Below are 13471 nucleotides of genomic sequence, written 5' to 3' on the forward strand. Positions count from 1 at the left end.
ATGGTACTAAGTGAAAGAGGCCAATTTGAAAAAGCTGCCTACTCTCTGATTCCAACAATAGGAAGTCTGGAAAAGGGAGAACTATGGAAACAGTGGAAGGATCAGTGCTTGCCAGGGGTTTGGGGGAGGAAGGGTGAGCAGGCAGGCAGGAGGATCTTAGGGCAGTGTATCTGCTCTGTACAATGCTCTCATGGTGGGTCAAGGTCATTACACATTTGTCCAAACCCACAGAAGGTACACCACCAAGAGTTCCCTCATGTCAACATGTCAGTGTGGGTTCATCAATTATAACAGATGTGTCTTCTAGGGGTTGGCGGGTGGAGGCATTGATCTGTAGAGAAGCGGAGGGTAGGTGGGAAATCTCTGTACCTTCCTCTCAATTTGCTGTGACCTAAAACTGCTCTAAAAAAAAGTCTTTTTTTCTAAGTTAATTATTTGAAAAGATGAATAAAACTGATAAACCTGTAACAAAATTAAGAAAAGGAGAAAGCACAAATTGCCAGCATATGGCATGAAAAAGGGGCATCTGTATATGTAGACGATGCAGACTAAAGAGATGAGAGAATATTTATACCAATACATTTGAAACTTCAGGTAAAATGTGTGCCATACAGAGTAATAGTGTAGAAAAAATTTTCAAGTAAAATGAACATATTCCTTGAAAAATACAACCTAATAAGACTGAAGTATGAAGAAATAGAAAACTTGATTCAGTGTCTGCTGAAGACATTGAATCTGAAATAAAAAGTCTTCCCACTAGGAAACCTCAAGATTACAGGGCTTCCCTGTGAGCTTTTCCAGACACCTAAGGAGGAAACAGCATCTGTGCTACACTCATTCTTCTAGAGAGCAGAAGAAGAAAGAAGGCTTTCTAACTGTTTTTATAAGTCCAGCAAAATCCTGATATAAAAATCTAACAAAGACATCACAAGACATAAAAATTTAGGCCATTTTGTTTCGTGAAAATAAATTCAAAGCTGCCAAACAAAATATTAGCAAATCAAGTCCAGCAATATATAAAAGTAATAATACATGATGACCAAGTTGGGTTTATTTTTGGAATGCAGGGTCGATTTACTATTTGAAAATCATTGTAAAGAACAATAAATAAGAAAAAGCATATAGTGGGTGCTAAAAAATATTTGATGAAATTCAGTCCTGTTCATGGTAGTCAGCTTAAGGCTTCTGTAGGAAATAGACATCTCACTAACACGTCTTGTTAGTCAGAATCCACTCAGCACTATGTACTTGTATAATGGTTGCTCTTTTTTAAAGTGATTGTTGTTTTGGATAATTTTGTACAACAAAAGTGTCATACAGCACTATTTTAGGATAAAGTAGTGCTGTGCAACAAAAGTTGTTTTGATTAAACCTTAGATTAACTTTTGGTTAATCCCAGTTCATGATAAATTTCTTAAAATGGTTAGCAAACTGCTTTTATTTTAATAAGTGAAGCCTTAACTTATAAGGGGGCCAAAATATCTGTCACTTTTTTCCTAATTTATTTAAAACAGCTCTTGGTTAATTTGAGCTCATAGATAAAACTAGACAATGATGAATTCAGTTGCACTTAACTCATTTATGGACTCATTTGGACACTTGCTAGATATCAGTATCACTTTGCATGGGGACAGCATAGGCCCCGAGGTAGAGAGTATCTCATGCAGCATTCTTGCTAAATGCAGGAACCCGTCTATAGCATCTTAGGGCAGCTTCCCTGTTTGTCCCTTTGCCTTTGAAGAAAGTTGTTCAGGAAAAAATGCACCCAGAGTGAATGATCATGTGAGCTTTTTCCTAGTGGACACAGTTTTCACCATTTCTGTTAGCGCAGTGGTTCCTAGGAGGCAGGAGACACTGTGCTCACTGCCTGTGTGAGTGGAGCAGGCTGAATAAGTGTCTGAGGTGTGAATGGATGGATGGATGGATGAAGACACACTCATACTGAAGAGGCACCCTCATTTCTGTCAGCTGAGGTTGTTTCCAAGGCCTCTGTAATCAGTAGAGCTGGTGAAACTCAGCTTTGCAGATACAGCCGTGGTGATGCTGTCCAGTTACTAAGCGAGCATCCATTCTGAGCAGAGTAACTTTGCAGTGCTGAGATTCACACAGGTATCTGTTTCTTGCATGTGTGACTCCTGTCTTACATTTTTGGTGTGTGTTCTGGTCTCCACAGCCTGATTACATCAACTCCAGAGCCGTGCAGCTGGGCTCCCTTCTCGTCCGTGGCCTCACTACTCTGGTTCTAGTTAACAGTGCGTGTGGCTTCCCCTGGAAAATGAGTGACTTCATGCCTTGGAATGTATTTGACGGGAAGCTTTTTCATCAGAAGTACCTGCAGTCTGAAAAGGGTTATGCTGTGGAGGTTCTTTTAGAACAAAATGTGAGTTCGCAGATGGCTACCTTTCACCAGAAACATCCCTGGTGTTCCAGGCTACACAAATAACGTGAAGTCGACTATTGCATTTTTCAAATTTAATGCTTGCCAAATAAAGGATTCCATTATTCCGTCAAAACCAGGAACACCTGATTTGAAGCATTAGGCTTCAGTGTCAGCATAACTAATACAGGCTGAATACCCCTTATCTGAAATACTTAGGACCAGAAATGTTTTGGATTTTGAATGTTTTTGGATTTTTGGAACGTTTGCATATGCAGTTGACCCTTGAACAATGCAAGGGTTAAGGGCTCCAAACCCTCGTGCAGTGGAAAGCCTCCATATAATTTTTGACTCCCCCAAAATTTTACTACAAAGAGCCTACTCTTGACCAGAAGCCTTAACTAATAACATAAGCAGTCAATTAACACATCGTTTATGTTATATATGTGTTATATACTGTATTCTGACAATAAAGTAAGCTGGAGAAAAGAAAATGTGATTAAGAAAGTCATAAGGAGAGAACTATATTCCTGTTCATTAAATGGAGGTGATCATACTGAGTGGGCTGAGGAGGACGAGAAAGAGGGTGGGGCTTGCTGCCTCAGGTGTGGCAGAGGCCAAAGAAAATGCCCATGTTAGTGGATCTATGCAGTTCAAACCCATGTTGTTCAAGGGTCAACTGGACAGACATCATGAGATAGCTCGGGGATGAGACCCAAGTCTAAACACAGAATTCATGTATGTCTCATATACNTTAGAATATTACATATACATAATGAAGTATGAAGTATAATGTGGATGGAACACCAGTTTAAACATGAAATTCATTTAAGTTCCATATATACCTTGTATATACAGCCTGAAGGTAATTTTATACTTTATTTTAGTGGCGTTGTGCATGGCACAGTGTTTTGACTGCATCTATCACAAGATCAGGTGTGGAATTTCCCACTTACGGCATCATGTTGGTGCTCAGAAAGTTTTAGATTTTGGATTTTCAGATTAGGAGTGCTTAGCCTGTAGCTTCTGCCAAAATTCTTAGACAGGGTCCAGGGCTTCCAAACTTAACGCTTAGGTGGGGCAAGCAGCATCACACCCAGTCTGACACATTTTTAATTTTTGAAGTGCTTTTTACTCTTCTCCTCATTACACACACACAGTACACATACTACTTTTTTTGAGACAGGGTCTTGCTGTGTTGTTCAGCCTGGAGTGCAATGGTGTAATCTCTGCTGACTGCAAACTTCCACCTCCAGCACTTGAGTGATCCTCCGTCCTCAGCCTTCTGAGTGGCTGGGACCGAGGGTGCGCACCACCATGCCCAGCTCATTTTTGTATTTTCAATAGAGATGAGATTTTTCCATGTTGCCCAGGAACTCTTGGGCTTACGTGATCCGCCTCCCTCAGCCTCCCAAAGTACTGGGATTACAGGCATGAACCACCGTGACCAGCTCCTCTCCCTTTTTTAATGAAGAACTAACAGTCCCTACAGAAGTGCCTCCACAGATATCAGACTCATCTGATAGGTGTAGTTACGGTTTATTATTTGAAAATACTCGCCAAAGGCTGCCAGTTTAGTTGGGGACGCTGGCTGCTGTCCAGCTTTATAAATACAGTTGCTACATGACTCCTGGAAGATTTCCAAATAAGGCATCAAGCCAAGCTCATTTGGAACGTGTTTTAATACCCAGAGGGATGTGAAAAGCAGTGTGATCCGTGAGAGAGCATACCAGTCTGTCACAGTAGAGCACTCCAAGCTTTCATAGCAGAGAGAACACATTTGGTAATGTGTTGCCATCACTGTTTCTCTCACACACAAACACACACACACACACACACACACGATTCCAGAGTGGCATAGGACTGTAAGTCTTTAGAACTTAGAAGCAGCCTGAATTTTGTAGAGAGCAAAAGCAGAATAAGAGGAGAACTACGCTCCTAATAAGCCAGTAAGTATTGGAAGGTAGACTATAGAAATGAAAGGTAAAGTAGCCTTATTGGATCACAGCCTATCCATCATGGATCTTTTCCTTTCTTTATTCAATTTCTTGACCAAGTTCCAAGTGATTATAGGGTCTAGTTTAAAAAAAAAAAACTTATAGGATAGAATATTCAGTAATAAAACAGGAAGCTTGAAGGAAAGGTTGAATATTCCATGTTCCATTTCTTAATCTGCTATTTTTTTGGGTTTTTTTGTTATTGTTTGTGTTTTTTTGACCATGGCTTTTCTGCTGAATGTTCTTATAACTAAGAATTGAAAGATTAAGATATATTAATTGCAAACACTTTTTAAAGGTAAGATTGTGTGGTAATCACCTAAATTGTCATAATAGGACTTAAAGATTCTTTTTTAGAAATGATTGTTTAACCTACAGAAGCTGCTTGGTGTTATTTTTCTGGGGGATGTGGGAGAATATGTTCTCTAAGAACCTCTTGTAATGTGATCATGCTGAAGGAGAACTGTACTGTGCTTCATGCCTGGGAGCAGGGTGCAGCTACCATTGCTGCCTAGCCTTGGGAACAGCGTGGGAGGGTGTCCCATAAACTTCCTTCCAGCCATATCTGGCCCGTTACATCTCATTTGCATCTGGTCTGTTTGCAGAGATCTCGGCTCACCAAATTCCACAACCTGAAGGCAGTGGTCTGCAAGGCCTGCATGAAGGAGAACAGACGCATCACTGGCCGAGTCCACTGGGGCTCGCACCATGCAGGTGGGAAAGGGCCAGGTGCTTTGAGACGCCCCACAAGCATAGACCCTAACTGCTTCCCACATACTTTTGATAAAAGAATTCTAAGAAGAGGCTGATACAGTTGGATGAAAAGAATGGAATTTAAATGATAGGGCTGAGTGTGGTGGCTTATGCCTGTAATACCAGCACTTTGGGAGGCCAGGGCAGGTGGATTACTTGAGATCAGGAGTTCAAGACCAGCCTGGACCACACGGTGAAAACCTGTCTCTACTAAAGATACAAAAATTAGTCGGGCGTGGTGGTTCATGCCTGTAATCCAGGCTACTCAGTAGGCTGAGGAAGGAGGATCGCTTGAATCTGGGAGGTGGAGGTTTCAGTGAGCTGAGATCGTGCACCCGCACCTCAGCTTGGGTGACAGAGCAAGACTCTGTCTCAAAAGAAAAAAAAAGAAAATGATAGATCTCTACACAGTGGTTTAAATTTTGGTCACAATAGGAAAATTTCTCAGAAAGGACTCACTTATTAATTAAATAATTAAGAACTCTTTCTCTTGGTATGTAACCTCCTTTCTAGGATTCTCCAGAAGAGGGGCTGCTTAGGTAGTGTTTGTTTATTTGATAAGAGTTTAGGTTTATTTTTTCTTATAATAAAAGTATATTAGAAAAATTAAGTGTAAAGGAAATAATTAAAAAGGAAATATAAATGGCCTTTAATTCTGTCACATAAAGATAACAAGTGTGGACTTCTGCTGAGGTTTCTGTGTGTGGATCTCGTTCTGAGTTTACTCCATGCAGTTTTGTGTTCTGCTTTCCCACTTAGCACTTAACTTAGGGCACGAACACCACAGGATCATCCACTGCAAGATAGCTTGTTCTCTGTTTGAAGCTTCTTTGTGGAGCACCATGGACTATCACTCTACCTTTAAAAAATCACATGAATTTCTGTTAGGCTTTCTAGTGGAGACAAACAGGACAAGGTATCAGGGACTGGGAAGTTACAGAAATTTTAAAGCACACAAAGTGTGCGTGAAGTTTGTGGAGAATGGGGAGAAGCTCATAAGTCCCAGAAGTGCTGCTTGATCCCTTGCCCAGGGCGCCGGAGGAATGGGCTTGATCACGGGCACCATGGCCTGTGTGGATCCAGTGGGGTACCAGGGAAGAGGAGTGGTTGGGCTGCTCAACTCTTTGTTTGCAGAGTTTGCCCTCTCACCACCAATGCCAGATTCTCCTGGAGTTAGAGTTTAATACACAGATCTGTGACTCCACTCCTGAGCCTGGTTCTCTGGGGATGCAGTCCTTAAATTTGTATTTTTTCATGAGCCGTCCTCACTTAAGTACAGGAAAACTGCTAGCCTGGTGCCACCTTGCTACACTCTTACACGATGTGTTATTTGGGTTAAGACATTTGAGAACTTGCTAATTCTCTGACCATGTGTTCCCACAGGGAGGTGGGGAAGACAGGGCTCCGGCTCCCACAGGACGGGCTCTGGGTATAGCCGTTCTGGTCAGGGACAGCCGTGGCGAGACCAGGGACCAGGTAAGAAGGCCTCACTCTACTGGCCCACCTGCATGGTGCTGCCTCTCACCTTGTGCTTTTGCTGATAACTGCCTTCCTCCGTTTCAAAAATAGGTTGTATATTTATTTATAGTAAATAAACATACCGCTGTATCTAATTTTTATCATTTAGTGAATAAAGACAAATAATTTTCATGCTTGATGCTAGCCCTGTCTGCTCCTGGCCATTTTATTCATTTTCTATCAGTTCATTCTGCTCAAGATCCAGTTTTTGTAATTTACTCGCTCGAAGGTGCTTGTAAAATTCACATGTGGAAGGTCCATTGTTCTCATGAAAAAATGACAGGGTATAGTGTTTCACCAATAGCTGTGTTCAGGCAGTAGCATTCTGGAATTTTCCATGGCTCGGATTATAGTATGAAGTAGGAAATAGCTCCAGCCCTTTGTGTTTTACACATGTTGCACAGATACCTGTTGTAGTGTGTGTATTATGCTGAATTTAAATACATAAAGAACATCACATCAGTATTTGAGCTCAAATTCCTTATAGTTTGAGATCCAAACTTCATGCAGTTTGACATTACCTAGTATTTATAATTTAATCCCTTAAAATCTAGATCAACCTTTAATTTCTGGTATTTGTGACTTTGGCAATGTCTAAAATGTGTAGAGACTTCCCAGGCTGCTCTCATTCCCTACAGCACAGCAGGTCTTCAGTGTGATTGCAGTTGACCTTTGGGGTCTGTCTCGGGTGGAGTTTGCATGGAGGCTGCAGGGCCACACGTCTGTTGAGTACCGTGTCCTTTCCTCTTGGGTCTGTACAGTCAGCAGACGTTGCCAGTCCACTGTCTTGTTCAGTGTAGATCAGAATTTATGGTGAATATTTTTGAAATGCCCATCTTTGAGAGAGAGCTTCATAAATTTAGATTTACATTTGTTCGAGATGTTTCCTTGAATGAGCTTAACCTGCAGAAACTCTACCCCAGCAAGTCGTGGACCTGCTGTCATCTGGAGCTTCCTGATGGCCCCACTGGACATGTACATCCGCCCTCTCATAGTCTCTGCTACAGTGTCAACACGAGGGTTGCTTCCACGCATCACTAACTAAACCATCCAGCAGAGATCAGGGCAAAAGACCTTCCATATTTGCAAGGATACTTGAGATTGCTTTTCACTTAGACAGTATTGCAGTTTATTGGAGTAAACCATGACCAGAGCCCTCAGATGGACACTTTAAAGTGTAACACTTCAGAGTGAGAAAGAAAGGTAGCACTGTGTCACTGACAGATGTAGCATCAAGAGCATGCCCAGCCCTGCCCTGATCCTAGAAGCGAGGTGGCATGGGACCTGTTTGATACTGACCCCTCTGGGAATGGTCAGAGCCACAGGCTTTTCTTTACTTTCCTCCAGAGGCGGCCTGCTGTGATAGCTTCAGACAGGCTGACTTTGTCTCAAGCCCTGGTTTTGCCTCTTCCCAGTGGCCTGCCCAGAGGGGATCACTGGACCACTGGGCTGCTCCTGCCTCTGATCCAGTGTGGGCTGATTAGCTGCAGGTATGGCGCCTCCACAGAGCCAGCATCCGGGCAGAGGTCATGGTGGCCGCTTCCGAAATGAAGTATTTCTTTCCCTGGCGTTAATTCTAACATTTCTCTTAACATTTATGTCAAACTGTTTTGTTAAATAGTCTTTTTTCTTAAAAATACAGCAATGACAATTCTACTTCAATATCACTGTTCTTACAGCACCAAAGCCTGCGGGTGCGGCCTGGCAGGTATGGCCTGGCAGGAGCAGAGCCGTCTGCTTCTCTAAGCTACCCCAGAGCACGGCCCTCAGGTCATGTGCCAGGACAGATGCCGTGCATATTGCTTCTTCCTGTCTCTAGTGTGATGACAGAGACCACATGAGCATCTTTAAAGTAGACCAGGAGAACCCCCGTTCCTTGGATTGACAGGAAACAGGTTTCTTCCAATTCTGTTAGCAGAGAACAGTATCCAGAAATTTTTCCTCCTCATGCAAATTAAAACAGCAGAATGACTTTCCATAGGTAGAACCGAAGATAGTCATTGTCAGCCCTGGGTCCCTGCGGGACAGGGGCATCTCACTCTTGGAGTGTGTGTGCGCCTCCGCAGCAGATCCCTCAGCCAGCCGGTAACAGGCATTCCCCCAGTCACCCTTGGCCTTGCCAGAAGTCCAGATGCTGCCATTGTGTCCTCATCCTGCCTGGGTTGCAGCTCCTTGGGGCAGGCTGAGCTGAGCCCAAGGGATCTCTAAGTGGCATGCAGCTTCTGGTTGTGTGGGTGAGGAGAGAGCCCTGAGATGGACACAGGTTTGGGGGTGACACGACATGGGGGGCTGGCGAGAGACAGACAGAGGCAGCATCTCACCAGGACTGAGCCGGAGAGGGAGGCAGTCCAGAAGCTGGTCAAAGAAGAGAGGCTCCGAGGACAGAAGCTGACAGAAAGGGCCAGCGAGCAGGGAGGGAGGGAGCAGGTGAAGGCCACCCCCTGCAGGACCAGGACAGGTACCACTGGAATCTCCAGGGGCACTTGTATCTTGTTCTTTCCTGCTTCTAATAGTGTAAGCTACTGATAGGAAGCAGGAAATCCATACAGGGTGAGCATCCTGTGTCCGAAATCCAGAATGCTCCAGAGTCCAGAACGTCTGCCCATCAACAGGACACTCAAAGGAAATGCTCCTTGAAGCATTTTTTAATTTCAGATATTCAGATTAGGGTTGCTGAACCCCAGTAAGTATAATGCAGATATTCCAAAATCTGAAAAAATCTGAAACCAGAAGCACTTCTGTTTCCAAGCATTTCAGAAAAAGTTTACTGTAGTAAGCAACCCGGTTGCCTCTGCACCTGGGTGTCTATGTGGGTTTGGACACATGAGTGGCCACAGTCCTCCCCAGGGACACACTCCTCTCTCTACCTGGAACATGCCAGCCTCCCTCAGGACTCCCTGTGCTCTGGGCTCTGTGGCCCCTGTACCCTGCATATCCCATGTGTCAATCCTTCATTTTCATCTTTGCCACGTTCCCATTGCTGAGGGTGATGCACACGTCCCAGGTTGGAGGCAGGCTTGGCCGATGAAGGCCCCTGGTGTGTGCGCCCTCTTGTCTTGATTTAATATTTGCTCCCTGTAGATTCCTGAATCCCTGAGCTGGTCCACAAGGCTGTGGGGGTGGCAGAGACTCTCCCTAGACTCTGCGTTTTGCCAGGCTTTCCATAGCATGCCCAGTAATTTGCTTTTAAATCCCATACGCACATCTGTAAGTACCACTTTAGCACAAGTTTCCTTTCTGACATTTCTTTAGGATGTCATTGGCGAATATAAATAAAAAGCCAAGGAACCAAATGAATTTGTAACTCTTCCTGGCCCAAAAAGGAGCACGGAGGAGCTGTGGGCAGTGGCACAGGGGAATTGTGGGCACCACTGGCCCTGCTAAGTAAAGGATGTGTGACCGGGAGAGCAGCTCTGCACCTGTCTCTCCCACCTTGTTCCTAAGTCACTGTAACATGAAGTGAGCTCTCCCAGGCTCTGCAGGGCCCACATCATCGGAGAAGCAGCTCTTCAGGAAGGAGAAGACAGTTGGGCTATGGGGCGGGAACTCCAGGTGGAGGGTTCCCCTCTCACTACCCACAGGACCCCTTTGAATTTCAGGACCTGTTTGGAACTCTAAAGAATGTTTGTCAGTCTGGGTGCAAGGCCTAGAGGAGCATGTTTTACCACTTCTTTTCTGGTCACTTAGAAACAATAAAACTGTAATGACCTCAGCAGCTGCAGCCTAACACCACTTACAGGCTGTGCCCTAGTTTCATAAATAGGTCTTTGAAGAAGATCCCTACTTTGTTGGAGTAGGATCATAGCAGTAACACAGAAGTTTAAGAATGGTAATGTATGTGGGTTTTGGGGCCGGAAAATAGCTCTAGGAGACTCTCAGGTTAAAGGTAAAATTGAGATGTGAAATGCTGAGTTAGCATCAGGTTTAAGAGTTTAGGAATGGGGGGGAAATTAAATGGTTCTTGCAAGACATAAGCAAGGGTGGCATGTTCCATTTGCATTCTGCCTTACGGGGGGAAGCAGTTACAAAAATGGTGTTAGTGGTGCCTGTGTGTACTCTAATTTCAGAGATTCCAGTATAAAGTGTGTGTTAAACACACATGCACACACTGCTCTCATCAGGACTAGAATGTATTTTTCAGACCAAGCAACCGACTTTTTAGTTTTAATTACTGTGACTGAATTTGAGACAGCACATTTCTTGGGTTTTGCCTACCTTGAACTCCTCTTTTAGTTATTTCTTGGAGATATTAAAGTAGTTCAAATAGAAAGTTGTCAATATTTCCAGGGCAATTCATAGGTAAAATTCCTTGTGTTGGTAAAAAAAAAAAAAAAAAAAAAAAAAAATTAATTTTTTAAAAAAAAAAAAAAAAAAAAAAAAAACTAAAAATGCTTCATAATCAAAGTATTCAGTCATTGCCAAAAAGTTGTCAAGTTTCTGGAGCCTGAGTGTGTGGACAGGTAGGGGGCTCCTGGGGAGCCTGAACTCTCTGGTCCACTTCAAAGGCCTCAGAGCTCAGCGCAGGCAGCTGCCCCAGAACAAAGGCTGCGCAAGTGAGAAGGCTTTAACCTCTTCCTTGCTGTCACCCAGCCCAGCTGGCAAGAGATGATGTGTTAAATTCCACAGTCCATAGCTACAATTTGCCTGTGATTTTCCACATTGTCACTTCTCCTGGTGATTCTGTAGGAGGCCTGCTATAAAACTGCCTGTGATCATCTGTGATAACAAGGATGGGGGCAGAGGTAACAGGGATCTAGAAACCTCACTCTGGCTGTAACCCTCTCCTTTCACACCTCCTGCCAGAGCCCACACTTTTGGGGGCATGAGGGACTCAGGCTGCCCAGGGCAGGAGTGGGCCAGAGGAGAGGTGTGGAGACCATCCACAGTCACTACAAGTGAAAGCTTTGTGCCGTCATACACCAGAAGAAAACTCAGAGCAGGGAACATTGGTAGAAAAGTGTTATTTTTAAAATGTGAAAAACTGTCACCCTTTTTACTGCTAGTAGAGGGATTCAGCCCGAGCCTTTTCTTCCCAACATTCCCTGTCTATCAGAAAGGCAGAAAGTAGCCACCCAGGCTGTGGCTGGGAAAGGGAAGCCCTGGGCCAGGCGCCTAAAGTGCTGCACGTGAGCTTTTCTGTGCTTGGCACAACATCCAGCGAGCCATCTGCATGTGAATTTCCATTTCCATAAGTCGTCAGCAATAGTAAATGCCTGGAAATCACGCAGATGGATGGAGCTGGTGTGAAGAGGAACAACTTTGACATTGTTTCCTTCCACTAACCTCTTAATTAATTGCTTCCACTTTAATGGAATAATTATGGAACATAGTTTTAATGGCATGTGGCCACAACTGTAAAGAGGAGAGAGCTCTGTCCTCCAAATACAGCTCAGCATCTTTGTTCATACTTAGAAATGTGCAGTCTTCTCGTTTGTATATTGAGAGATTTAATTCTTACTTTGGTTTTCATGTCTGTGCACTGCAGGAAGCAGACAGTATGAGCATGACCAGTGGAGAAGATACTAGTTGTCCTCCTGGTAAGTTCATCGCTTGCATCTCCAGAAGTAATCAGTTTCGTGTCTGTCTTTATAATGTAAATATTCCATATCAAGTACCAAAATAAACAACTCAGATACGGAACCCTGCTGACCTGGTGCTGAGTTAACTTGGTTTCAAGACACGTTTCCTTCCTCCAGGAAGGGTGTGAAGAGAAAAAGAGGTACACATGGACGCAGAGCCCTGCCAGCACCCTCCTCTGCATTGTAGCTGCAAGGAGACCATGCCTGTGGGAGCCAAGCCTCGCTTGTGTTAAGAAGGAAAGATGCCATTTTCAGTGGCTTCTCCCTCCCATTGTGCAGAAGAGCTTTTGTTGGCTTCTTTCCCGAGCTTGTGCCTGATTCTGTGGCCCAAAACAATCATTGTTAACATCTTCATGTATTTTGTTCTGATCTTTCATACATATGATGCCTAGCTAATTTCATTTTACAATAAATAGGAATCTGTTGTATTCTGCTTTTTTTTAAACAATAGATTATGAGGAGTTGTCTTATATTATTAAAAAGTCGGAAAATGCCATATAGTAGTCCTCCCTTATCTGCGGTGGATGAGTCCCAGGACCCTCCGTGGATGCCTGAGACTGTGGATAGTATGGAACCCTACGTACATAGACACGTGTTTTTTTTTTTTTTTTCTCTATGTATGTTCTATGGTAAAGTTTAATAAGGAACTTTACAAGATTAACAGCAATCAATAACTAATAAAAATTATGTGAATGTGGTCTCTCTCAAAATGTTGTACTGTAATCACCCTTCTTGCTGTCTGATAACCAAGACCTAAGTGACTAATGGGCAGAGAAGCTGGATGAGGGGCTGATTCTTGTCCCAGCATGCCAGCATGGGAGGCACACGGTCTCATCACGCTACTCATAATGGCAAACAAGTTAAAACTTAACAAGTTGTTTCTGTGATTTCTCATTTAATCTTTTTGGACTTCAGTTGACCACAGGTAACTGAAACCACAGAAAATGCAGCTGGGGATAAGGGACACACTGCTGTACAATATTTCAGAGATTGTTTTCTAATTAGCAATTCTAATCAAACCTAAGTTTCCAACTATTTGTTCTCTTGGTCCTCAGAAGTGTTTGAACAGAAAAGTAACAACTAACTTCCCACCTTCCTAGTGGAAGAGTTAATTCTGCCTGGAGGGTTCTGCCTGGGAGACATGATAGCCTGTGTGTGACTCCTAGGTCTGTTTCTGTGGGGTCATCCTTTTCGCTTCATTTTGCCAGGGCCTGGCTCATGATTTTTGACAGCAGTGCCTGTGAAGA

At 43.6% G+C, this 13471-nt stretch overlaps 1 protein-coding gene across 12 annotated transcripts in view; it reads left to right on the forward strand.

The window, feature by feature from the left end:
• FAM120B (family with sequence similarity 120B) overlaps window positions 1-12934 on the forward strand; it is a 111982-nt gene extending 99048 nt beyond the window's left edge. For 4 of the 12 annotated variants that reach the window (XM_017517308.2, XM_017517315.2, XM_037734491.1 and 1 more), the window contains 4 exons: window positions 2174-2380; window positions 4980-5088; window positions 6511-6603; window positions 12131-12934. In XM_017517308.2, the coding sequence (XP_017372797.1) occupies window positions 2174-2380; window positions 4980-5088; window positions 6511-6603; window positions 12131-12171 (450 nt within the window). In that variant the 3' untranslated portion in view covers window positions 12172-12934. The other 8 variants (XM_037734488.1, XR_001821314.2, XM_037734489.1 and 5 more) reach the window with 8 other exon arrangements.
• The last annotated feature ends 537 nt before the right edge of the window (window positions 12935-13471 follow it).

This window comes from Cebus imitator, unplaced genomic scaffold (assembly GCF_001604975.1).
Source record: "Cebus imitator isolate Cc_AM_T3 unplaced genomic scaffold, Cebus_imitator-1.0 Scaffold627, whole genome shotgun sequence".
Lineage (NCBI taxonomy): Eukaryota > Metazoa > Chordata > Mammalia > Primates > Cebidae > Cebus > Cebus imitator.